The following is a 27,027-nucleotide window of genomic DNA, read 5'->3' as shown; positions in this document are numbered from 1 at the left end:
CCTCCCTACCGTATGCTTTTTGCCCGTGTCTCCCGCAGAGCTGCCACCAGGTCAGAGGCAGGAGCATCGCTCCCAGCCGGCTGGCTGTCGGGATGCAAATGGCATCACCTGCGAGGTGCCCTGCTCACCGCCACCCCGAGAAAGGCCATCTCTCAGCCCCCACACTCGTATTCCCAGGGCTAGAGCAAAGCACAGAGCGGCGCGGCCGCAGTCATTTTTAAGTGTTTCTCCGAGGCGGCGTTCACAAGCTGCCTTCGGACCGTGTTAAACCACCACGTTATTCACTCCAGCCCTAGGAGCAGCTCGTTGATAAACCTCACCGCTAAATAACTGCTGCTGCCAACACGGCTGGTTCTAAAGAATCATTCTCGGGCTACAACAAAGCTCTAAGCATCTGATCATTACTACAGCCATGATTATCGCTGTTAATGGCTAGAAGGTGTTGGCATAGAATTGCCCAGGTTGGAAGGGACCTTTCAGATCGAGTCCAACCATCAACCTCACTGACAAAACCCACCACTACCCCATGTCCCTCAGCACCACTTCACCCGGCTTTTAAATCCCTACAGGGATGGTGCCTCATGGTCCAGGCCTCAGCAAAGCACCCATCGAGACCACACAGCACATCGTAAAAAGAGGGGTTTTACCCCAAAGGCACTGCAAGGAACCCATAAGACAACGGTTGGGGAGGAAGAGGGACGTGGAAAGGAATGATGATCTGAGGGAGGGAGACCCTCTGCTGGGAGGACAGGCTGAGAGAGCTGGGGGGGTTCAGCCTGGAGAAGAGAAGGCTCCGGGGAGACCTTCCAGCCCCTGCCAGGCCCTAAAGGGGCTCCAGGAGAGATGGGCAGGGACTCTGGAGCAGGGAGGGGAGCCATGGGACGAGGGGGAACGGTTTTAAACTGGAAGAGGGGAGATTTAGCTGAGATCTGAGGCAGAAATTGTTTGCTGTGAGGGTGGTGAGCCCCTGGCCCAGGTTGCCCAGAGAAGCTGTGGCTGCCCCATCCCTGGAGGGGTTCAAGGCCAGGCTGGACGGGGCTTGGAGCAACGTGGTGTGGTGGGAGGTGTCCCTGCCCTGGGCAGGGGGATTGGAGCCGGATGATCTTTAAGGTCCCTTCCAACCCGAACCATCGTGTGATTCTGTGAATGACCAGCCAGCAGTGGCCTACAAGAAAGGTTGCAGGCACTTCAGACAGCTCTCTAGCATGTTTTACATCTCATCTGCTTTTCAATTCAAACAGGCTCCTCACAGTGCCTCCTCCTGTAACGGAGCACCCAAAGTATTCCACATCACCTCCTCCGCACCGCGCTTAGCAAGATCCGTTCGCCTTGTTACAGGATGAAATACTCCAGCACAGGGGCTTTCTTCTGCCCAGCGTGAAGGCGCCTCGCGGGATTGTCTTGAAAAGGACAATGAAACAGTCGGATGATGAAAGACAGCACTGCCGCATATATCCAGCATGCCGCGGGCTATTTTTAATCATTACTGCTCCGACAGTAACGATACGCTGGGCTACCTGACTGGCTGAAACATCGCTTTTTGGCCCACGGGGAAAACAGCGCAGGAACTTTCATTCTGATTGCCTGGCACAGACATGCCCAATATACCACTTAATAAATCAATCACCCTTCAAGCTGCCCTTCTGCTTCTCAGCAGATGCTGATTGATCCACAAGGAAAAAGAGGCTAATGAACGGTCAGCTCTGCCCTGAAACCCATCCAGAGTTAACGATGCTTAAGAACGTGTTAGCGATTTCCACCGATGATGGGGCGGACAAGCTGCGGTCGAGGATGACTTGCAACAAGAAATGAAAGCCACCTTCTTCCAGAAACCTTACCTGTGCTAAAAAAGGGATATGCACAGTCACGCAGGTTTCTGTGCATAGCCGGGGATGGACAAAACAGCGAACAGGAGTTTTTAAACTTCCAAATGACCCTCCTGGTACCCACCCCCCCATCTGTGCTAGTATGCTTAACTCCATGGGTTGCTTCAGCAGGGTTTTTGTCGGGAGGGGCATTACGTAGCTGTGGAGCTATAAAATGGTTCAAAAAAACCCTTCAAGCACAAATGAAGCACGAACTTAATTCCCCTTCACCTGCCCTCAAAGTGATGGACCATCTGTCTTGAAACACAAGGCCCTGGAGAGGGGGCAAAGGCCATTCTCTGTTTGCAAGGAGTAGAATAACTTTATCTAAAAACAATATAAAAACCCATATCACTACTACAAGCAGTTCTAGAAAAAGGGGACAAAGACAGGAAACAGTCATTTCCTATTAGCTGTTTTGACATAACTGAACACTTTGGAGGCCAATTAGACTCACCCATCACTTTAATTGATTTGGACTATAAAAGCCTATAACCAATCAGTTGTATAAAGTGTTAGTTCCCAATCCTCGGTCTGTTGCAACACTGCTGCTGTTAAGATGCAAAGTCAACACATAATTGCATGAACCCGTATTTACACCTTCTTTTGCCTACAATAGATACCTCCCTCCGCTCAACTTGAAGCAGACGCACAAGAACATAAAAATCAGAAGCAGCCACGCTGCTGGGAATTCCCACAAGCGAAGGAAGAAAAGCACAACCTGCACTCACCAGCTGCAACAAGCACAAAGGAAAGTCACAGAATCACACGATGGTTCGGGTTGGAAGCGACCTTAAAGATCATCTGGTTCCAACCCCCTTGCCCTGGGCAGGGACACCTCCCACCACACCACATTGCTCCAAGCCCCGTCCAGCCTGGCCTTGAACCCCTCCAGGGATGGGGCAGCCACAGCTTCTCTGGGCAACCTGGGCCAGGGGCTCACCACCCTCACAGCAAACAATTTCTTCCTATTACCTCATCTAAATCTCCCCTCTTCCAGTTTAAAACCCTTCCCCCTTGTCCCATGGCTCCCCTCCCTGCTCCAGAGTCCCTCCCCATCTCTCCTGGAGCCCCTTTAGGGCCTGGCAGGGGCTGGAAGGTCTCCCCGGAGCCTTCTCTTCTCCAGGCTGAACCCCCCCAGTTCTCTCAGCCTGTCCTCCCAGCAGAGGGGCTCCAGCCCTCCCAGCATCTCCGGGGCCTCCTCTGGCCCCGCTCCAACAGCTCCGTGTCCTTCTGCTGTTGGTGCCCCAGCGCTGGAGGCAGCACTGCAGGGGGGGTCTCACCAGAGTGGAGTGGCAGAATCCCCCTCCCTCACACTGCTGCCCACGCTGCTGGCGATGCAGTCCAGGCTGCGGGGGGTTTCTGGGCTGCCAGCACACGTTGTGTTAATGTTGAGCTTCTCATCCACAGACACTCCCAAGTCCCTCTCCTCAGGGCTGCTCTCCAGCCATTCTCCGCCCAGCCTGGATTTGGGCTGGGGATTGCCCCGACCCAAGTGCCAAGTTTTTAAATGGCTGGTAATCCAAAGAAAAATCTAGAGAGGCCTCTACAGCATCAGTGTCTGGCTTACACCTTAGGATAACATGAGAAACAAGATCTTCTTTCTAAACTCACAGAATCAAACAAGTTTCTAAACATCTTCCATCACTAAACACAAGCTTAAAAAAAAACCCACCTGTGTTGGTGCACTTCAGCAAAGCTTCGGAGCCGAAAGAGGCTGCTGCTTAGGAAGCAGATTTCCCCACGTCTTAGCATTTATAAGAACTACTATAATACTTCTATGATGCTAAATCTGCCTGGCGTTGAAGGAACAGAGAATTGCATGAAGACGAACAACTACAGAGGTGAAGAGCAACGGCCATCAGAAGCTCAGGGGCTGCTGCCGTGACTTTTCGCTCGACGGTAACTTAACGCTACTCACAGTGACAGCAGAGCCCCGGTCAACACTCGCACGAGGCTAAGATTAAAACCAGAAACTGGTTTTGGTGTTCCCACCCTGGTACCCCGCACAAGGCAGGGACAACTCAGATAATTATCTAACGAGGCAGCAAGTTGGCTCAGGCAAGCACAGACCCTCCTTCCTTCCACCTCCATTCTGGCTGCCATCAGTACAAATCAAGAGCACTCAGCAACTTGTTTGGAGCGATCTCAGGAATGTAAAATGCAACACAACAAGGGCTAAACCTCAGTTAAACCCTGCTGCCTATCCACATCCATCAGCGGATTTACAAAGAGGAAAGAGAAAGGAAAAGGCTTGATCTAGAGGCTAAATCAATAGGATTTTCATTTTATTTTCAAACAAGTTCCTGGAAGCCACTGATTGCGATGCCAGGCTCGCGAGACAGATGACAAGAGCCTGGGTGGAAAGGGGGTTCTTAAAGGAAAGAACAGCTAGACAAAGGTGGTTGCGTTCTCCGACGTCTACACAAACCCACAGATGAGTATCATGGCAAGGTGGTGCTTTTTTTCCCCAGGAGCTTTATCCTCGTGGGTAGTCGAGATGATCAGAGGTGCTGGTACACCCACAGCACAGCCCCTCGTTCAGCCTCCAACAGCAACAAACAACCAGGGCTGGGATTTAATGAGTTTCCTGCATGCACTCAGTGACGACTAACACACCGCCAAGCCCTGCCGTAGGTGGCAACCAGAGGGACCTGGACAGGCTGGAGAGGTGGGCCCTTGCAAACCTCATGAAGTTCAACCAGGCCAAGTGCAAGGTGCTGCACCTGGGCCAGGGCAATCCCAGGCACAAATACAGGTTGGGCGGAGAATGGCTGGAGAGCAGCCCTGAGGAGAAGGACTTGGGGGTGATGGTGGATGAGAAGCTCAACGTGAGCCGGCAATGTGCACTTGCAGCCCAGAAAGCCAACTGCATCCTGGGCTGCATCAAAAGCAGCGTGGGCAGCAGGGCGAGGGAGGGGATTCTGCCCCTCTGCTCCGCTCTGTGAGACCCCACCTGGAGTACTGCGTCCAGCTCTGGAGCCCTCAGCACAAGAAGGACACAGAGCTGTTGGAGCGGGGCCAGAGGAGGCCCTGGAGATGCTGGGAGGGCTGGAGCCCCTCTGCTGGGAGGACAGGCTGAGAGAGCTGGGGGGGTTCAGCCTGGAGAAGAGAAGGCTCTGGGGAGACCTTCCAGCCCCTGCCAGGCCCTAAAGGGGCTCCAGGAAAGCTGGGGAGGGACTCTGGAGCAGGGAGGGGAGCCATGGGACGAGGGCGAGCGGGTTTAAACTGGAAGAGGGGAGATTTAGGTGAGATCTGAGGCAGGAATTGTTTGCTGTGAGGGTGGTGAGCCCCTGGCCCAGGTTGCCCAGAGAAGCTGTGGCTGCCCCATCCCTGGAGGGGTTCAAGGCCAGGCTGGACGGGGCTTGGAGCAACGTGGTGTGGTGGGAGGTGTCCCTGCCCAGGGCAGGGGGGTTGGAACCAGATGATCTTTAAGGTCCCTTCCAACCCGAACCGTTCTGTGATCTACCAAAGTGAGCCAATTCAGCTAAACCCAGCACCAATTTTACCTGAAAAAAGGACTTCAGCATCCCAACAGGTTTACATTCCCCAGCTGGCAACCCCACCCTGATCCACGCAGGAGTTTGACAGTCACTAACGTGGTTGGCAATTCCCCTTGGCCCATTTGCCTGGTGATGGAGCCTCTGCTACGGATGACCATCACCGTGGCCAAGACGCAGAGGCTGTGCTTCCCCCGCTGCCAGCCAAGCACACCCAGTTCTGTCGTTACCCATCCTCTTCACCAAACCCAAATGGCTCTAATACATCACGTCAAACTCGCTGTCATTCCACGGGTGACTAAAGAGCTCCACGTCAGCTCCCTAATTAGTCGTTTTTAAATCTGCCTTAATTTTTCCAGTGATCTCATGCCTCATTTTCCCCATTTGAGATTAAATGTCAGTGTTTTCTCAAGCTAGCAGTTATCACTCGTGGCTCCAGAGGCTGCTGCAGGGCAGAAGAGCTGTCTGTGGTTAGACCAAGAAGGGCAGAGGCATCGCAGGGCATCCCATGTAGGGCAGAAGACCTGGATTCACCTCCAGTACCCCCCTGCAACCCTGAACACTGCTGCCATGCTAAGTACAGTGACCCCCCACTCACTTCTTTGAGATCTACTCAGGATCTTCTCTACAAGACACTGAGGGGCTGGAGCGTGTCCGGAGAAGGGCAACGGAGCTTGTGAGGGGTCTGGAGCACAAGTCCTGTGAGGAGCGGCTGAGAGAGCTGGGGGTGTTCAGCCTGGAGAAGAGGAGGCTGAGGGGAGACCTTCTCGCTCTCTGCAACTCCCTGAAAGGAGGGTGCAGCCAGGGGGGGTCGGTCTCTTCTCGCAAGGAACAGGTGATGGGACAAGGGGAAGTGGCCTCAAGTTGCACCAGGGGAGGTTTAAGATGGAGATTAGGAAAAATATCATCACTGAAAGGGTTGTCAAGCCTTGGGAACAGGCTGCCCAGGGCAGTGGTGGAGTCACCATTCCTGGAGGCATTTAAAAGCCGGGCAGACGTGGTGCTGAGGGACATGGAGTAGTGGTGGGTTTGGCAGTGTTGGGCTGATGGTTGGACTCAATGATCTGAAAGGTCCCTTCCAACCTAGATGATCCTCTTATTTTTTAAGTCATTTTTTCTTCTTGCCTGGACCCAAGGAAATCATATCTATCCTACAAGCCTTTGTGCCGGCTCTAAGGAAGGGGAAGATCATGGACCTGCCAATCCCGCTCGCTCCAGCCAGTGACAGGGCCAGCAGCCCACACGGGCAGATAGTGCTCACCCCAAACAACCGCACGTCGCCTTCACTCCCTGGTGCTCAGCACTGAAATCCCCACAGAGATTCCCCCCTTTAGTGCCCTGGGGACCCTGTACTTTCAGGGCCAGCCACCGAGCTCAGAGGAGGGGACAAGGCAGCCGGACCCTCCCCTGCCCCAGGGCAGGGCAAGCTCCGCTCCGCACCATCTCCAGTTCCTAGCGTGCTCCACTGGAGAAACCCATTTAGCTGCTCTCTTCTCTTGTACAGGAATAACCTGAATTTAGCAGAGAGCAAGTTTTGCTCCCCAGGGCTCAGGAGGGGAGACATTACTTCATCCGCTCCCTGCGGGGACAGTAACTAACCCAAAAATTCAGGAAAATTCATCTGATCTGATTGACAACTCCGGAGCCAGAGGCAGATGCTGCTCGCATCTTCTACCTGCCTTTGAAGTAATTAATCAAGGAGCCGAGGCTGAGCTCTCCCTTCTTTGCCCTGGGTGTGCAGAGCCGCAAAGGATGCTCTGAAGGTCTGTGATCCACAGCAAACAAGCCCATGTTTGCTTTAGGAGGGTTTCCACTCAGGAACTGTCAAGCCCTCCCATAAATTGTGTAGGAAGTGGAGGGAAAACAGGGCATTAATCTGCCAAATACCCAGATGGTTCCTCAGCGGGCTTTTAGCACGAGGCTGGAGGCTTCCAGCGGGACTAAAATCACTGAGAACTATTCCTGAGCCGCATGTTACCTCTCTCCTGAGGAAGCTGCTTTCTGGGGCTCTGCACCAAGGGGAGGCAGGCCAGTGATGGAGTACATGTTCCCACTCGAGGGGTGGCTCTTCTTGGACATGCTGTCTCCTAAAATTCTCCTGAGTTCTGTCTCTGATCTCTTCTCTCAAAGAGGGCGAGATCCTGCCCTCTGGCTTTGGCTTCTGCGTTAGCCTCACAGAGCCACCGAAAGAAAATGATCTGCATAATTACTCTTATCACTGACAGCAATGAAAGCATCTCAACGTGTAGTGTCTGTCAGTGAGGCACAAGCTCAGTGGGGCTTTGCTAATTACTGAAGTTCCCCTGTGCTGACAAAGAGATCCCAAGGGATGTGGCAACCACCGGGGAAAAACCGTACAGAGGAACTTCAGCACCGCTCAACCGAGCTCCTGGACTAGAAGCACGCTGGAGCACCATGCCACAAGGTCCACCAGGCACTGCAGGAATCCACCTACAAGCACAGAATCTGGTCCTACCCCTTGAAGACCACCCATCATACCATAGTAGGTACTTCTTAGAGACAGGAGTGGGGACTTGGGGAGCTCTGTGCAGAGAAGCGACCCTCCTGCCACAACTCCCAGCATCTCTCCAGCACCTCCTCTCTCTGGTAGCCTGCATTACTTGCATGGAGCATCTGCCATAGATGTTCTTGTTTCTGGGTGCTATGGGACTGGTGAGTTTGTTTTTCGCACCTCCGGCACAGCTCTGGGAAGCTGTCACACATCTCCTTAACCAGATGTCCCCAAGCAAATCTCACCCTCCCAACGCCAAGCCTGTGCTCTCTGTCAGGTTGCAATAAACGCTACGACCACGGCCAACTGGGTTTGATGTACAAACAGCAGCGCTCAGGGCTACCAGCTTGGGAATCTCACCTGAGAACTGCTCGAGCACTGAAAGAATATCTAAGCTTTATGAATACTGACTTGGTTGAGACCAGACTTAACTCCGTAAACTTATTTTCCCACTTCCACATGAGTTGGGCCTAAAAGTCACCTGGAGAAGGGCCAAGCCACCAACCAGACCTTCAAGTGGTCCTACGTGCAGAACCCTTTCCAAACCAGTATGTGTGCTTGGCATGCAGACCTGAGAAACGCCGCCTGATGTCTTCACCTGATGTTAAAGGTGATGAATGGGGATGCGCTGTAGCCCAGAACATCCCAAGTCACCCTCATTTCAGGATGGGCTGGGATTCTGCACACCCAGACCCACCCGCGTGGAGGAAATGGAGGAGTCTGGGCCGAAAATAAATAAATAAATAAAGCGATGAAGGTCACATTTTCATTGTAAATCGTTATGCTCTTAGCAGCAAAGACATTTCCTTCATGCTCATCTATAAAGTCTGTAGCAACAGGACAACCATCACATGCACAGTCTACCCAGGGGACAGCACCTATATTCCCAACCAGGACAGCCTAAGGGACACAAAATTTAAATCAACCAATTAATAGGCAAAGGGAAAATTGTGACTTATTCACGTTGCGTGTGCTTCAAGCAATGCCAGGGACAGATTTCACCCAACTTCACCAAAAACTAAACCCAACATAACACGCACCTGGATCCTGCGTGAAGTCGCACTGACAGCGACACGATTCATTGGGAACCACTGCAGCCGTGAGCTGAGCGAGTCAACACAGACACACAAGAACGCAAGGAAAACACCTCCCGACCGTCCTAAACCGCTATTTTGCTCTTAGCGCTTCTGTTTCATGACAACTGGGCTGCCGCGGGCTCTGAACAAGCAATGCAGCTGCTTTTTGTACGCCAGGCAGAGGGAGCCTGACTTAGCGCAGGACCAATTAGCCAGGGCTCGCCACCCGAGGTCGGGTGATACGGTCTGGTGCTCTGCACTACACCTGCGATAAGCAGCTTTTAAGACCGATTGATTAAATGCTTCGCTTTCACTTTAGCAATTCATCTCAGTGGCCTTTTACTCATTCTGTATGCTTCAAAGCTAGAGAGATAATCCCTTAATTATTCCCTTGCTCTCCTTCTCCAACCGTGGCTTATTTAAAAATAACTACAGCCTCGTACCGATAGGCAGGAGTGAATCCCAGGTTCGTCTCCCTGGTAGCTGCACATGGAGGTCGTTCATCTTGGGTAGATGTGGTCTGTCCACGCACATTGCTTTTGCAAAGATGAACCACAGAGGAACCAGGAGTTTCAGCAAAAACAAGACACAGGTTTTCCAAGCAAGCCATGAAGATCCTGGTCCTGATTATTCACTCAGTCTTTTCATAGAATCATTCAGGTTGGAAAAGACCCTTGGGATCGAGTCCAACCATCAACCCCACTCTACAAAGTTCCCCCCTACACCATATCCCCCAACACCACATCTAAACAACTCTTAAACACTTTCAGGGATGGTGACTCCACCACCTCCCTGGGCAGCCTATTCCAGTGTCTGACCACTCTCTATGAGGAATTTTTTCCTAATGTCCAGCCTAAACCTACCCTGTTGCAGCTTGAACCCATTCCCTCTTGTTCTATTGCTAGTTACCTGTGAGAAGAGACCAGCACCAACCTCTCTACAATGGCCTTTCAAGTAGTTGTGGAGAGTGATGAGGTCTCCCCTCAGCCTCCTCTTCCTCAAACTGAACAGTCCCAGCTCCTTCAATCGCTCTTCATAAGATTTCTTCTCCAGGCCCTTCACCAGCTTCGTTGCCCTCCTCTGCACTTGCTCCAGCACCTCGACATCTCTCTTGTATTGAGGTGCCCAAAACTGGACACAGTACTCAAGGTGTGGCCTCACCAGTGCTGAGTACAGGGGGACAATCACCTCCCCACTTCTGCTGGTCACGCTATTTCTAATCCAAGCCAGGCCCTAACCTCTGGTGCTACTACTGATTTACCCCAGGGAAAGGTCTAGCCCTCTGAATTTTATCCTAGAGCTTCTCTATATGCAGACAAACAGGGCACTTTTTGTGCTTCTCTACCTGAAACTTCATTAGCGCTTTCAGGAACATTATCCAAACCCATGAGCTTCTCAGAATGAGCACAAACCTCTGTGAATACATCATTAGCTGACAAATATTACACAAAGCTGGGATATCTCGAAGCTACAAAGAGCCTTTGGAAGATACAGGAGCATTTTTATAACTCTACAAACTCGAGACAACCAAGATGCTCACTGCTGGGCTAAAGCATCACCGTAGAACCCAGATTAGGACACCGCACTTCCCAGGACCAACCTTCGGGAAAAGGGACAAAACAAACCTCTTTCAAGCAAGAGAAAATGCACACCAAAAGCATTCATGCAACTGAGAAAGTGTCTGGTTCAGCATCACAAGACACCTCTGCTGAGTCAAGACTGACAGAAGCTTTTTAACGCACTTTTTTTTTTTTTAACATGGCACCTTTTTCCAGAGTTTTCCCCACTTCGTCTTGAAGTGACTTAAAGCTGACGGTATTTCTGTGGCCTGACCTTGCTTTCATACCCTGGTATAAATCTCGCACCTATTTTTGGGAGGCAGCGAGCGCTCCCTGCCAAATCCCAAGAGCCCTCAAGTCCTGATGTTGGGAAGTGTGGGACGTAGACGGGTAGAGGGCAACATGGAGACAAGGGTCTGTGGCACCACCACGGAGAAGCACGTGTGGGACAGAGGTGTGTAAGAGACAGCGAGCACTAGAAAGAGTCCGATGGACACACGCGCTCCCCATATTACGCGTCAAACAGCACTGCCTAGAAATAAAGCTTCACACAAGCATATGCACGCCGCAATGGAGAATCAATATCCCTCCTTCTTCCACTCCGCAACTCCCAGCAAAACACAGGATTCCAAAAATGTCCTTCCTCTTTGATGGGATCAGCTTTAACAATCCCTTAATCGCCACCTATTTTTCACTTTTATTTGAGGGAAAGCTGGGACAGGGGAGGTACACCTGGAGAGGGAATTACGGTGGCTGGGACAACAGGGAATGATGGCAGACGACTGTCAGCAGGAGGTGCTGGGTGGAGAGCACCATGCTGACAGCAGGGTCCCCCGGGGATGGATACAGGACATTCAGAACATGGACAGACTCAGCCTTTGCCCCTTACCTGCTCACTTCTAAGCACTGAAACACGCGGAGGTTAGAAGCTGTTGGCCATGAAAGCTTAACGTTATTCTGCTTAGAAGAGGCTCCATTTTGAAGGACACAGAGAGCGTGCCCCATGCAGCGCCCAGCACTTACCCGTGTCGTAGTGAACCACCAGGGACCTGGAATGATCCCCCGTTTTCAGCGGGTGAAACTCCACCGTGACTTGCATGGTGTCACCGATGCCGAGAGTCCCGATGGAGGGATCCGCAGAGAAAGGGCTGCAAGACAGAGAGAGACACCAGGACCATCGTGGGACATTCAGGGACTATACTCTAGTCCACTTCAGCTCACTTGTGCAAGCAAGGAGCACACAGACCACAGCCAGCAGAGGAGAAACACAATGTATAGGATGAGAAAACGGAGCTACTGACTCTCGCTTCTGAAGGGATCCAGCCCTCGGAAGATCTTATGATATAAAATGACCTCATCTCCCCCACGCTCTCCATCCAGTCCTCCACAGTGATGCTCCGGGGTCCAACCGCTAGCAGTACCACCAGAGATGGGTTTTGGAAGAACACGGAGATAGTGACAGCTATTTGCAGGCACAACTCCACACCGATCTCCTCAGGAATCGGTCTTTTCCTGCCACCTATAAACCTCACCTCAAGAGATGCAAATGTCAAGGCAATACCTGTTCCAGTGGGATTACAGCCTAGAAACCAGACCCAGAATAAAAGCCTTTTTTGAAGACCAGAGAATAATTACGCTTTAATTTGCAGAATTCTTTTTTTTTTTTTTAAACCTTGAAAACATCCTGATTTAGCTTAAGAAAGGGCACGTTTTATCAGCATTTCAATGAAAACTGCTCTAAGAAAAAGAACAACCAGAAAAATCTGAGTGCAAATGCAGATGAGAGTGGCACCACAACAAAACACAAGAGGAGCGTCCCGTTTACAGCCCAAACAATTAAATCCCTCGCTAAATGACGCATCATTCACAGGAGCGTACCAAGGCGAGTTTACCAGGAGGTTTTCTCTGCAGTCTGGGACTCTGGGTTGTAATCCAAGCTTGGTAACTGCCTGCTTGGGCCACCAAAGTCTGCGCAATGTGTTGGAAATAATTACGAAAACGTGTTGGTGAACTTTTGATTTCATGTGAGCAATTAACAATTTGTCACCAGGTAAAGAGACCTTGGCTGATGGATGCAAAACTCGGTGCTTTTAACGCTCAGGGACGAGTCAGATGGAACATGCTTCGGCACAACGGTGGTGGCTGGGCTTTGCGGACTGCATACAGCACCACTTAGAAAACAAAAGTTATTGTTTTCGGTGCTTCGCTGGCAGTCAATTTGCCACCTTAAAAACGTGTTCTGGGGAGTTCTACCAGGGTTAGAGAAAGCAGTGCGCACACGAAAATAATGAGCCACGCACAAGGTGAACTTTGTTCATGTAAGTAGTGACAGCTGACGAAATTGCTGGAGTTCCTGCTCATTAAGGAGATATTGCTGCAATCAGGGGCCTGACCTCATTGCTGCTGACTCGAATGGAGAAGCATCGGGCCAGCAACGCTTACATGCTGGACTTGAGACTTTTGAGAGAGGAGGAAAGACAAGACCCCACCAGCCTCAGAACCAGATCGCTCTACGTGGTCCTGCGTCTGCACTGATGCTTTCTGCTGGTGCTTGGGTGGGACCATGGCCCACTGTGGGAAAGGCACAGAATTATTTTTTTTTTTTCCCCCTTTTATTTTTTTTGCCAGAAACCTTGCCAGAAAGATAAAAGCTGCTATTTAAGGAAGGGGATTCCTGGCAACGCTTCAACACTACCTCCCATCCTGTCACCTTCCTACTCCTTCCCCATGTCTACATACTCCTGCCCTCAGATGGCTGGGATGGGGATAACATTCCTGGTGGTAACTTCAGCGGATGCCTGAAAAAAGAAGATATCTCCATAATTTCAAATTATTGGAAGAGGAGGATCCAACCCAGTTCAGGACTCAGTTCTCAGGACTGAGAAACGGAGCACAAGTCACACGCTGCATCTCCTACATCCCACCCCACGCTGTGCCCACGAGACAACTCTTACTACTGTAGCAAGAGCTCAGTATCCCTCACGGGGACCTGGTTCTCCGAGCCCCAAAGATGCAAGCTCCATGGTTAAACTTAACTCCTCTGATTCTCAGTCAACATCACTAAGCTGTTCCCTGAAGCCTACAGATAAGAAGAGATGCACAGGAGACATCCTTGACACTTTGTAATAGTCAAAGGAAACCCACTGCCAAGAGATGAAGCTGGCAGGCTCAACTTTGGCCTTTTATCCATTAATTGTGAGCTGTTCTTTAAGATAATCCTGGCCCTGTTAGAGCTACCCTTTTAATCAATCACTACTGCTCCTGAAAGACAGAAAAAAAAATAAGGTTTGAAGGTTGGGTTTTTTTTTTTTTTAAAAAAGCTTGTTTTCTTCCAATATGCTTTTTAACTATGTCGGTTTGGATGTTTGCTACATCTAAACTTTCACTGGTGCAGATGTCCCAATGGTGCCTTGCAACCCCCAGCTCGTATAAACTCATTTAGCCACACCAGTTCAGGAGAGACCTTCCCACCGGTACCTGCTGAGACCTTGCCTGTTATTGTCCTTTAGAAAGAGATCAACACTCTATTTGTAAGCAATTTCACAGTGATTTTTGCTTCCTTTCACCAGGCATCAGCTTCCCCCTCTTGACAGACTTGAGCAAAAGTCATGTCCCATGAGGATACCGAGGGCCAAATACTCCTGCCGTAATTTAGAAACACAACTGATGAGCGAACGAAGCTGGCGGCTCCGTGACTCAGGCTCTCAAACCACCACGTCACCTTCGCTCCTCTGCAATCATACGTGTAGCAAATGCAGCGTGCAAGGAGGCTGCAACGCTCTTCCTCAAGTCCCACACTACGTCTACCTTGTACGACCGCACTGTCGTTGCTCTGCTAGTGCCTTAATTGGCATTATCGTTGGAGTTTGGGAGAACTGATTTCATTACAAGCTCCCTCCAACCCCAAGGAAGGCAGGAAAGTCTACGGGTGATTGAATTGCCTCATCTGTCCGCTAAGACCTCCTGCAAGAAAAACCTAAAGATCATTTAATCTCAGCATATGTTACTTTTAGTAATGGTACAGCAGCCAAAGCATACTATTCCAGTAAACCCAGTCTGTTAGGTCAAAGCATCCAAGCCCCATCCCTGTGCTGAAAAATCCTGTCTAGAGTCCTCATCTCACAAGCTCCATCTTTCCTTCTTTCGTTGCACCTGTGCTCTATTTTCGTACCCTTGGATGGTCTTTGTACGTCCTATGGTAGTTCTTCAGGCCCACGCCTCCATGTAGTATGTGGGTACTAGAGGGAGGGATGCAAGGGGGCTCCAAGCACTGTGCCTGGCAGGAGAATTTCCCGAGCTTGGTAGGGACATTACCAAATGGATCTTATCTCGGATGATCCTCTGGCCCCAAAGCATGGCATAGCACAACGTCTGTAACGTCAGAAAAAGGCCATTTCCAACTCAAATATACTGGCATGACATTTATCTCCCTGAATGTCATGGAGAAGAAACTCATTATCCTGCCTTAACAATGATAACGACGGGAAGAGGCTTTCTATATTTGTACTATTATTATTTTTTATTACCAAGCTACGCAGTTAAGAGCTGGGTATGGACGTCCAGAGGGAGGACAGGCACAAAGCCAGACCTGCATAACAGGGAGTGCTTTGGTGGCTCTTTTCCTGAATGAAAAAGCGGTCAAAAACCGGCCGTGTTTTCTGGGAGGTACCATGGGAGGGGAGAGATCCCAATGGGGAACAGCAGAAGGATGCTGAATTGGCCCCATGGATTCACTTAAGAGCTCTTCCTCAGAGTTGAACGCACAACAGAACATATCAAAGTCCCTCGGCAAACGAGTAAGAGGCAGGGAACGTCATCACGAAGTGGCCAGATGTAAAAGCTGAGCTCTCAATACCGAGAGGAAAGGAGAGGACCGGAGACGGGCTAAAAAAAAGCATCGAAGGTGGAAGCAGATAGACTACGCTTGATGCCATAGAGAAGTAAATCCAGAGGAAGGAGGTAAAAGAAAAGCGACATGAGCAGAACATTGGATTAGGAAATGGTGGCATCCGCAGCTGGCTTGCGAACGGGCAAGAGCCTGAATTTGCTCAGAAAACAAGAGTTCCCATTGTGCAAATAGAGAATAAGGGCTTAGAGGGCCCTTAGAGGGGTCTGTGAGCTCAGACAGATCTCTCCTTCCCTTCTACTCCACTAACCCTCCTCCCTCCCCAACATGCGTCCGTGTGTGCTTGCCCGTAACACACACCAAAGCTACAATGTGATATCAAAACTGCCTTTAACCCAGCACCGCATCCTTGCTCAGCAAAAGTTAAGCAGACATTCAATGTAAGGTCCTTAAATTCTCCACTACACGAGACTAAACCAGTCCTGCATTTCAGTCATAAGGCTGGCACTCCCTTCCCCCAGCACCCATGCCATAACTCTGGATTACTGCATCTCGTATTTACACTTTGAGCTCACCAGGACAGGGAACACAGCTCACAGAATCACACGATGGTTCCAGATGGGAGGGACCATAAAGATCATCTCGTTCCAACCCCCCTGCCCTGGGCAGGGACACCTCCCACCACACCACGTTGCTCCAAGCCCCGTCCAGCCTGGCCTTGAACCCCTCCAGGGATGGGGCAGCCACAGCTTCTCTGGGCAACCTGGGCCAGGGGCTCACCACCCTCACAGCAAACAATTTCTGCCTCAGATCCCACCTAAATCTCCCCTCTTCCAGTTTAAACCCCTTCCCCCTCGTCCCATGGCTCCCCTCCCTGCTCCAGAGTCCCTCCCCAGCTTTCCTGGAGCCCCTTTAGGGCCTGGCAGGGGCTGGAAGGTCTCCCCGGAGCCTTCTCTTCTCCAGGCTGAACCCCCCCAGCTCTCTCAGCCTGTCCTCCCAGCAGAGGGGCTCCAGCCCTCCCAGCATCTCCGGGGCCTCCTCTGGCCCCGCTCCAACAGCTCCGTGTCCTTCTTGTGCTGAGGGCTCCAGAGCTGGACACAGCACTCCAGGTGGGGTTGCGCCAGAGCAGAGCGGAGGGGCAGAATCACCTCTTTCATTTCCAAATCACAGTTTTAAGTGTTCTGCAATAATAACTAATCATCAAGTTATTACAGAAGTCATTCGAAAGAATCAGTGACATTAAACTAAAGCTTCACTACCTCTGTTGTTTATAGCGATGCAGCCTCTATAACGGACGTTAATCTCCTGATATTTGTAGGAAAATGGCCTCTATTGTAAAAACCCGTGTAAATATATTTGTTCAAAGACAATTGCCAACTAATGATCTACTAGTCTGTCAAGCTGTGCATTGCTCTGATTCTCAAGCCAACTTGTCATGCCAACTGGGAGGTCAATTCTCGTCTGCTGGGGTCGCTAGAACCCCAGGGCTCACCTGGGAGCTCAGTGGTAGGTATCTGAGCAACTTCTCATAGCACAAAGAACCAACCATTGCTCATTGCTACCAGTCATTCATGTGAAAATTTACCTATATGGTAGAGGGGGTCCAGAGGCACACGGCACGAAAAGAGTTGGTGCGGTGCAGTGATGATACGTCACAGCATATGGTCCCCAGCACCGGCTGGAATAACCATTCCTGGCACAGCGTGACCTCATCACATCTGGAGAACACGGTTGTTCAGGTCTCAGGATGCAAAGGGCCATCCTGACCTGGTCAACAGGAGGGAACACTCAAAATCTGGTGGATTATATCAAACCAGGGGGAGCAGGCAACACACTGGAGGGCTGGGCTGCGATTCAGAGGAACCACAGCAGCCTGGAGAAATTGGCTGATGGGAAACACAAAATCCTGTATTTAGGACAGAATAACCCCTGGCAGGACAGGCTGGGCATTGGTGGGATAGAAAGCATTTCTACAGAAGAGGACCTTAGGGGCTGGAGCCCAGGGCATGCAGAGAGATGCTGAGATAAACAGCTTTCTACAGCCTTGAGAAGGAAAGATGAAGAGCGACCTTAGTGCTGTCTACAATTACATAAAGGGAAGGCGTAGAGAAGATGGGGCAAGGCTCTTCTTTGAGATATGCAGCTATAGGACACAGGAAAGCGAACACAAGCTACAGCAATGGAAAAGCTGAGTAGATACGAGTTAAAAAGAAAAAAATCACCACAAGGTTGAACACTGGAACATGAACCCAAAGAAGGGAACCTTGAAGACATTCAAATCTCAACACAAAAAGGCCCAGAGTAGCAAGTTGTGTTACTTGCAAACCTGATCAAACTTCAACACTGGTCTTAATTTGATCAGGGTGTTTGCACAGATGATCTCCGGAGGTCCCTTCCACCCCAAAGGTACTCTGTGATTTTATCTTGTAAATCAGCCCAATTCCATTTCACATATTCCCCAAGTTTCTCTTATTTCCTATACACCTGTGGATATAAGTATAGGCAGATGGTAGACAGACAGGCATTAGAGGAACTCAACCTTTAAGGAAGTTGCCAATGAAGAATTCATCGTGACATTTTGCTGAACACTTAAAGCAAAAAAAAAAAAAAAGAGCAGAAACACAGGAACTTCAGAGTATTTAATAAGAAATCCAAATGAAAGTGGGGGCGACTTAATTAGAATAAAATCCTGCTTATATTCAAAGATTGAAATCATCTGTTTGAAATTTCAAACTGGCTTTCAAAGGTTCATGATGAAATGGAAGAGATGACTGATGCCCTCAGCTGACAAGGGAAACCATACCAGCTTTTGATGTCCGCACACATGCAATCCAGCTACTCACAAGTCTACTTTTTTTTTTTGTGTAGTTTGAAATAAAACCTCTGTAATTCTTCCCATTTCCTTATTGCGAACCAGGACTGAAATACGTAACTGCTGAAGTTCAGAAACCCTTAAAATCCGTACCAAGCAGGATGCGACATACGTTGCATCGCTCCATAGAAGAGTTGGCAGGTACATGGCAAAAAGACGCTAGACTTTACTGGGTATTTATTTTGGCGGTGACAACTAGATCTGGAAGTCCCAGAGGAAAACTACACAGTCATTTACAAGTTCCTGCCTACGTATTTCCACAGTGAAAGCAGCAGCCTGCCTAAATAGCATCCTAGAAGCCTGCTTAAATAGCCTTGTTAGGCTTTGGTGGAGGCTCCTCTTGGAACCTCACGTTTCACGGGAGAAAAGTAAAAAGTCTTCTTTTGAGCCCTGTTTGCCTGTGGAAGAAACAGAGGCAACTCGAGCGCACCAAGTCAGACAGCAGGTCTTAGCTGCAATCTTGACCTCAGCTCCTACGCCAAGACCTCTGGGACCCATCAACTCCCAACTCATTACCAGCCAACTCAACCGGTTTCTTTGCAGATGCAGGGTCAAAACAGCGTTGCCCTCTCCAGTTCAGCAAGCTGGAAAACCGGTGATTGCCTTCTGAGACCCTAAGGAGCGGGACAGGCTCTCCACAACACAATCCACATCAGGCATTTATCTAACCAACCACCACCTGCTTGGCACCCCCCAGAGAAGGGGTGCATTTGGCTGAGAGCAGTACGTAACCATTTCAGAAGGTGCTTACAATTCAGGAGGTTGCAAGCTGGCTGCTAACATGTTCTAGCGCTCTCTAGAAAACCTGGGGGAGATAAAGCGCCAGAAGAAGCACTGTTCCAGTGAAACACTGGCCCAGGTTGCCCAGAGAGGTGGTGGAGGCCCCAGCCCTGGAGACATCCAAGGCCAGGCTTGATGAGGCTCTGAGCAATCTGATCCAGTTGAAGATGTCCCTGCTCACTGCAGGGGGGTTGGACTAGATGGCCTTTAAGTGTCCCCTCCACCCCAACACATTCTATGATTCTAAGAAAAGGCCCCCAACCCACACACCAGGTATTTGCTGCATCTTTTGCCTGTGCCCCCAGTAGCGTTCTGGTTTGGGGCTGTAGTGGTTCTGAAGCCTCTACTTAGGAGTTCATTCCACTTAAAAAATATTTGGTCCCAGGGACCAGACCAAACCTACTGCAAAATAAAGTTCCTGGACCACACGGTGTTATTGTCGGAGCCTCAATACCAATTGCTTTGATCTATGATCTCCGATTGCCCTTGCTAATACAGACACAGCTGCTGCTGAATTCTTAAATGTCTCCATCACCAGCTCAGAGCCGGCCTTTTCCTAACACAGCGTTTTGTCTAACGGAACGGAGCTCCTAGAGCTGTCGTCTGCCCCGCAGCATCCCATGCAGCCCTAAGGGGGTGAAGTCGCCTTCCTTTATTTGTTCTTTCAAACCGACAGCGTCGGTCTTGCGAGATGCTGTGGCAGAGACGCCGCTGCAGTATAAAACCTCGCCGCAGCTCACAGATTTATCAAAGGTTGCATCATGCTTAAAACCCTGTGAGCAACCGCAAACCCTGCACGTCCTGCCCATTTCCAGCCATGGCTGCAATCCAGCAGCTCAGATGCTCTGGTTCCTTTTTGTTACTCTTTATTATCACCCACGAGTGTGTTTTCAAGCAAGGTGTTGAGTCCCTTTACCTCTGAGTGCTGATGCAGTAGCGGGCCTCCCGATTGCCGATGTTGCGAACCAGCAGAGTTTTCTGGGTGCTGGACTTGACTGGACAGACGGAGAAGTTCAGCTGGTCGGGGAAGTCCAGGATAGCCCGGGCACCTATAGCTCGGATGGGCACAATAAATTTTTCCCTTTCTGTGATGCAGGTGAGCTGGTGGCGATAATCCTGAGGGGGAAAGAAACAAATCTCAGCACAGGGCATTCAGTACCGTCCCCATGGCAGGAGGAAAACTGCTGTTTGCTACGAATCTAAGAGCAGCATTCAATAATGTAATTGTACTTTCTACCTTAACAACCTTTCGTTCCAGTGGCACGACTTGGACTGTTAACATGCAAAGAAGAAACAACCTCATTGATTCACCTGCTTTCACAGCAAGCTGGCAGAACCAGACAAAAATTATCTGATGCTTTGATTCCCAGGCACCAAATCAGAGGAATTTCATGCAAGGGATTGCAGGAAACAACTACAGGCTATTAAAGGCACCACCAAGAATCTGGTTGTGCCACAGCGCTAACTCCAGTCCCAGCAGTGCCACGATCCCCTTGAAGCTAGGCAGGGGATGCTCAGGTACATTTTCCAAAGGGTTAGGCAGTCTCTGGTGAAATACTTCATAAGCTGGACATGATAATTGCTTTAATGTCAGGTACATGTATTTTAATGTAGTGTACGCGTATTTCCCACCCGCTCCCATAGCTTTGTTAGAGTGTATCTCACACAGAATCACAGACTGGCAGGGGTTGGAAGGGACCTCTGGAGATCATCCAGTCCAACCCCCTGCCAGAGCAGGGTCACCCACAGCAGGTGGCACAGGAACGCGTCCAGGCGGGGTTGGAATGTCTCCAGAGATGGAGACTCCACCACCTCTCTGGGCAGCCTGTGCCAGGGCTCTGCCACCCTCACAGGAAAGAAGTTCCTCCTCATGCTTAGGTGGAACTTCCTATGGTCAAGTTTGTGCCCGTTCCCCCTTGTCCTGTCGCTGGGCACCACTGAGAAGAGCCTGGCCCCATCCTCCTGACACCCACCCTTTAAGTGTTTATAAGCATTGATAAGATCCCCCCTCAGTCATCTTTTTTCCAGACTGAAGAGACCCAAGTCCCTCAGCCTTTCTTCATCAGAGAGGTGTTCCAGTCCCCTCAGCATCTTGGTAGCCCTTTGCTGTCCCCTCTCCAGCAGTTCCCTGTCCTTCTTGAACCGGGGAGCCCAGAACTGGACACAGCACTCCAGATGTGGCCTCCCCAGGGCAGAGCAGAGCAGAGGGGGAGGATGACCTCCCTCCACCTGCTGGCCACACTCTTCTTGATGCCCCCCAGGATGCCATTGGCCTTCTTGGCCACAAGGGCCCATTGCTGGCTCATGTTCACCCTGTTGGCCACCAGGACTCCCAGGTCTCTTTCCACAGAGCTGCTCTCCATCAGGTCAGCCCCCAACCTGTACTGGTGCAGGGCGTTCTTCCTCCCCAGGTGCAGCACCCTACACTTGCCCTTGTTGAATTTCTTAAGTTTTCTCTCCAGCCAACTCTCCAGCCTGTCCAGGTCTCGCTGTATGTCTAGGTCTCTCCCCAGCCTTGTCCATATAATGCTTTCTGATCCATCTCCCCACCTCAGAACCGGCTCAGCTCTACACCCAAACTGTTCTTGAGATGTTTAATAAGGACTTAAAAGCACTAACAATTCCACCCTTGCCCTCAGCAGCCTATTCCAGCTCTAGCCTAGGCTTAGAGAGTTCTTCCTGCGTCTAACCTCAGTTTCCCTTTACATCTCATCCCAGCCTCCAGGGACACAGGAGACAGCTTTGCTTCCTCTCTGCTGCATGGCTGATGCCTTAACCACATCTCTTTTGTAAGGTCTCCAGAATAAGCGGCTTGGTGCCTCGTTAGCATGCCTAATACAAGCTGTGGTGGCATCAGGAGCTGCAGACAGGAGACGCTCAGACATGCCTACCAGAGCAAACTCAACTGCGCTGTTCCCAGTCCCTGGCTTGCTCAGAGAAGAGCCAGACAGTCCCCCCCAGCTGTCTGGCATTTAGCAGTAGGAAGGCAAATTAAGCCACCAAAATCATTTTACTGTAGGGCTGAGCAGATCGATCTCCAGATGTACGACGTGGCATCACTGTGCTGGAAGTAGCGCCTTGCCCCTGCTACAGTCAGTGGTAAAACGGCTGCAGTAGGGTCAGGAGCCATTACCCCCAGCAGCTCTCTTAGCAACAAGTTGATAAAAGCTCTGTCTCTTATCATTCGTTCCCTGTCCCAATCTCCCCGCCCCACCCCCTCGATGCTTTTAACTCCTTTGATATTTTTATAATTGTCGAAGCAGCAAGCAGACAGTTTGACAGAGGAGCTGCACGCGGCGGCAAGCTCCCTTCGCCAGAAGCCATTCAGATTCCTCTGCACTTGGGATCTCCTCCTCCCATAATCATCCTCTCCACACCTGGACGGGGCCGAAGGCAGCCGGGGGGAGGCCCAGACACATCGCTACGGCTTTACCACGACAGCTACCACCCAGTGCCTGCCCACCACCGCTCAGCCGGGGTGTAAGGCTGCAGCAACAGACACCGTCACATCCAAGCTGTAAAAAAGAATAAAGGAGGACGTGGTGGTTTTTTTGTTTGGTTGGGGTTTTTTTTCTTTTTTTTTCTTTTTTTTTTTTCCTCCTTTCTAGACATCTCAAATATTATTCACGCTGGAAACCCGCAGAAGGGCTTTCGCTTCTCGTGTTTGGAAGGTAAAACGCCAGGAAGGGAACTGTGGCAAAGGACCTACGGAATTGAATCTCGCATTTCAGGAGAACGGTTTCATCTTCAGCAAGGCTTTCTGAATTAGCAGTTTCGTACTCAACCTTGCAGCCTAAGCCCTCTAAAATAAAAGCTGTGGGCAGCCCATGTGAATTTAAAGCACCTATTATCTGGGTACTTCACGTCCTGGACTGTTTAGATCCTCAGAAACTGCATTAGCAAATGAAGAACGCTATTTACCTTTTTTTTTTTTTGGTTGTTATTTTGGCCCCACTACTGTAACAAAGGCATCGTAAATCCAATTGAAAGCTGCGTGCCTTATGAAGTCTTGGCATGCCGTATTTACTTATCTCTCCCTTCCAGATGCCAGGTAGAATGAGGAGGATGCACGGAGTTCAGATCAGCAGGGGGATAAAGAAAAAAAGAAATCTCAACAATTGGAGGCATTTGAGGGAAGTAAAAGGAAATCATTTTCCAGTGGTTGTCACCGCTAAGGGTAGAGTTGAAACCGGTTTAAAAATCTTCTTTTACTTTGCAACAGCAAAACCTTAGCAGACTGTTTAAAAATAGGTCTCTAAATAAACATGCCCGGGTGAGACAGTGGCTGCGTCACATCTGTGCTTTAAAAATTGCCGTGTTTAGATGCAGCTTCAGGCTATAGGTTTTTGGGAAAATACGACTTCATCCTCCATACAACTCCTCTCTCAATTTTAAGGAAAACACAGATGACCGTACGACGGTTCCTCTTCTCTTATCCCCCTTTGATGAGCAAAAAATTACAAGCTCTGGCCTTCCAAGTATCACCGCTGGCATCCGAATTAGCCCCCACCAAAACGAAAGCGACCGCTTGTCTCGCGGATGTCATTTCAGGCTCTCTGCAAACTCAGGCCAACATGAATTACCATCACAGTGGTATCAGCCTTTGCTGCCCAGTACGCCGGCAATCTCAGGCGTCAGGTTTGCTGCCAAACTGATCCGAAAGAGTTTGCTGAATTCCTGGCAGCAGACAGCTGCAAAGAAGAGATCCTTGCCGCAGGAGGTACCGCTAAGTCAAGCCTGCTGAAAAGTGCCGGCTGAAAGAATCACATCGCAAAGGCTGGGAAATGAGAGCCGTTAAAAGAGAGGAGGATCACGATGGCTCCACAAGAGATGGATACCCCTTCCCTTCTCCTGCCCCCCTCAGCTCCCGATTCACGGGATGCTCTGAAACCAGTCGCTTGGCTCCGGGTTCATTTTGCACCGAGCCATTTGCCTTGATCCTTCTGCCCCTTTCCTCCTCCCAGGAGCTGTCTTCAAAGTACACTTGGAATAGCTTCTGTGTGCTACAAAACATCTCTAACAGGGCTGGACTGAATTTTAAAGGAGTTCATTTCGGTAATGCAATAACTCATCGTCCTGTCATATTTCATATTATTCAATGAGCATTAATTCAGTCTCCGCTGAGCGTCAGTAATGAATTTTGCAAACCTCACAGACGGAGCTTGTATTGCCTGAAAATATTGCATGGCTACAGCGAAAAGAGCAAGAGGACAACACAGAATAAGCCGTGCCATGTTTTTATGTGCTTCTTGCTTCCTTCTTCCTTTAAGATGACCTATTCGTAAGCCTGAAGGACACACAAATGTAAGTATTCCTGCCTGTTGTTTATTTGCCAGTCGGTTCCGCAATGATTTCCAACGAGGCAGAGACTGCCAGACCATAATGCAAGGACACCCGGGAACACAGAGTGGCACGAGAACACCCACACTGTACCCCCGGAGCCGTAAAATGGAAACCTGTAAATCACAAGCAGTGAGAGTAACTAATTGGAAATGGTGCCCAGCAGAAAAATTAGCATGGCGTATTTATAACGCAAGTGCCAATAAACAAAGAGACACGTCAGCTATTTATTTACTCTCTGACAGCCCAGTCACGTGGCACGTTCCCAAATGACTGCGAGACAATGGGAAACAGCTCATTTTTCAAGAAAGGCATTTGTGTACGCGGAGAGGGGACAGCAAAGGGCTACCAAGATGATGAGGGGACTGGAACACCTCTCTGATGAAGAAAGGCTGAGGGATTTGGGTCTCTTCAGTCTGGAAAAAAAGACGACTGAGGGGGGATCTTATCAACGCTTATAAACACTTAAAGGGTGGGTGTCAGGAGGATGGGGCCAGGCTCTTCTCAGTGGTGCCCAGCGACAGGACAAGGGGGAACGGGCACAACCTTGACCATAGGAAGTTCCATCTCAACATGAGGAGGAACTTCTTTGCTTTGAGGGTGGCACAGGCTGCCCAGAGAGGTGGTGGAGTCTCCGTCTCTGGAGACATTCCAACCCCGCCTGGACGCGTTCCTGTGCCACCTGCTGTGGGTGACCCTGCTCTGGCAGGGGGTTGGACGGGATGATCTCCAGAGGTCCCCTCCAACCCCACCATTCTGCGATTTCAGCCACTAACAACTCACATGGCCCTTTAATGTAGGGTTTAGCCGCAATTTCACTCCCGTGAATCAAGAATCACTTCACTGAAGTCAGACCTACTCCAGGGAAGAACAGATTCAAGAGAATCACCTAAACCAGCTCCGCCATCAGGAGGACTCTCCCACCTGGAGGCTCACTTGGCTGGGTTATCCGCGATCCCTGTGGACCGTGGAGCAGCAGAGATGCAGAGGTGGTTCAAAGGGAGCACTCATACGCCTTCCACAACCAAAAGGCAGGTAATTCTGCACGCCAGGAACGGCAAGCCCAATGCAGGTGGCATTACAGAACCATTTCCCCAAGCCAGCCTCTCTGCTAAGGGGTTTTCAAGGTGCCGTGCAGCTCCTGACCACGCTACTGATGCATTTCTAGCTGAGCTACAGTGCTCCGGTACTTGGCTGACTCACACCCCACCAAGTATGAGACAAAATGTTCCTTTTCTATCAAATTCTTTGATTCTGCTGCCTAGATTCCCACATGCTCCTCCCCGAGCAGCTTGCGTCCTTCACCCCAACCCCTGCAAGGATGACAGCGCCCAGTTCAGCAGAAACTGCCGGGGTGTCGCTGAAGCTGTTCAAGGGCGAGACAAAGGACAGAGTGTTGGCCATTGCCGCTCTCTGGGGTTCTCCCACCCTACTTCTGTTTGCGGTGATGTTCACGCGTTGCTCCGCTGCCTCTCTAAGCCCGAAGAGCAGCACTTTGCCCTTCACGGGCACCAATTTACCTCTTCCACCCCAAAAATGAACACTAATTAATACTAATAAATCACATTTTAAAGGCACCAGTGTAACTTTGCAAAGCTTATCTCAGCGAGATTAAGCTCTTGTGTCACTTGGGTAGTTTGGAGAACTGCCCTAGGCCAACATAATTTTTACCCTAAATATTAATGATGTTAAATAATTTCTCAGTCCCTCCAAAGGAACAGATTATTCCACAAGCTTGGGGAGCCAGGGTCCACAGGCATTTCCTCTTTAGTTTTCTACATCCGTGCTGATTGAGAATAGCACAAAGTGTTAAGCTAAATCTAAGCAGCAAGCGAAAGGTGAGAAAACAGCTCTGCCCAGAGAGATCTGGCCTGGTGCAGAAATAGAAGATGCCTCAGAGCTATCCCCTAACCTTGCTTCTCCAACAAAGTCATGCAAAGAATCACAGAATGGTTTAGGTCGGAAAGGATCTTAAAGATCATCTAGTTCCAACCCCCTGCCCTGGGCAGGGACACATGGAGCCCCTCTGCTGGGAGGACAGGCTGAGAGAGCTGGGGGGGTTCAGCCTGGAGAAGAGAAGGCTCCGGGGAGACCTTCCAGCCCCTGCCAGGCCCTAAAGGGGCTCCAGGAAAGCTGGGGAGGGACTCTGGAGCAGGGAGGGGAGCCATGGGACGAGGGGGAAAGGGTTTAAACTGGAAGAGGGGAGAGTTAGATATTAGGGAGAAACTGTTTGCTGTGAGGGTGGTGAGCCCCTGGCCCAGGTTGCCCAGAGAAGCTGTGGCTGCCCCATCCCTGGAGGGGTTCAAGGCCAGGCTGGACGGGGCTTGGAGCAACGTGGTGTGGTGGGAGGTGTCCCTGCCCAGGGCAGGGGGTGGCACTGGATGATCTTCAAGGTCCCTTCCAACCCAAACCATTGTGTGATTCTGTGATCCTCTTTCAGGCAGACGTCTCAAAGTCATCTGCGGCACACCAATCTCCTGCTGAGCTAAGGACACCTAGAGCTCAGTCCGTCTGTGCCAGGCTGGCTCCCTGCCGCCTGCACGGCATCCCTTCTCCCCTCAGCCCACAGCTGGATGGCAGGCAGGCAACCAACCCAGCCTGCATCCGTAGGGACGGCGCGGCTGCGAGGCACGAAAACAGAGCGTGTGAAAAAGCATCATCTTTCCTCCAGTCCAGG

General features: G+C 50.4%; 1 protein-coding gene across 1 annotated transcript in view; it reads right to left on the bottom strand.

The window, feature by feature from the left end:
• HYDIN (HYDIN axonemal central pair apparatus protein) overlaps positions 1-27,027 on the bottom strand; it is a 165,451-nt gene that overhangs the window by 129,336 nt on the left and 9,088 nt on the right. The window contains exons 5-6 of the mRNA XM_063334137.1: positions 19,927-20,126; positions 11,536-11,660 (exon numbers count right to left, since the gene is read on the bottom strand). Of these exons, the coding sequence (XP_063190207.1) occupies positions 11,536-11,660; positions 19,927-20,126 (325 nt within the window). The remainder of the gene's footprint in view (positions 1-11,535; positions 11,661-19,926; positions 20,127-27,027) is intronic.

This window comes from Chroicocephalus ridibundus, chromosome 4 (assembly GCF_963924245.1).
Source record: "Chroicocephalus ridibundus chromosome 4, bChrRid1.1, whole genome shotgun sequence".
Classification (NCBI taxonomy): domain Eukaryota; kingdom Metazoa; phylum Chordata; class Aves; order Charadriiformes; family Laridae; genus Chroicocephalus; species Chroicocephalus ridibundus.
The sequence above is the reverse complement of the archived record's forward strand: the minus strand, read 5'-3'. Positions and strand labels throughout refer to the sequence as shown.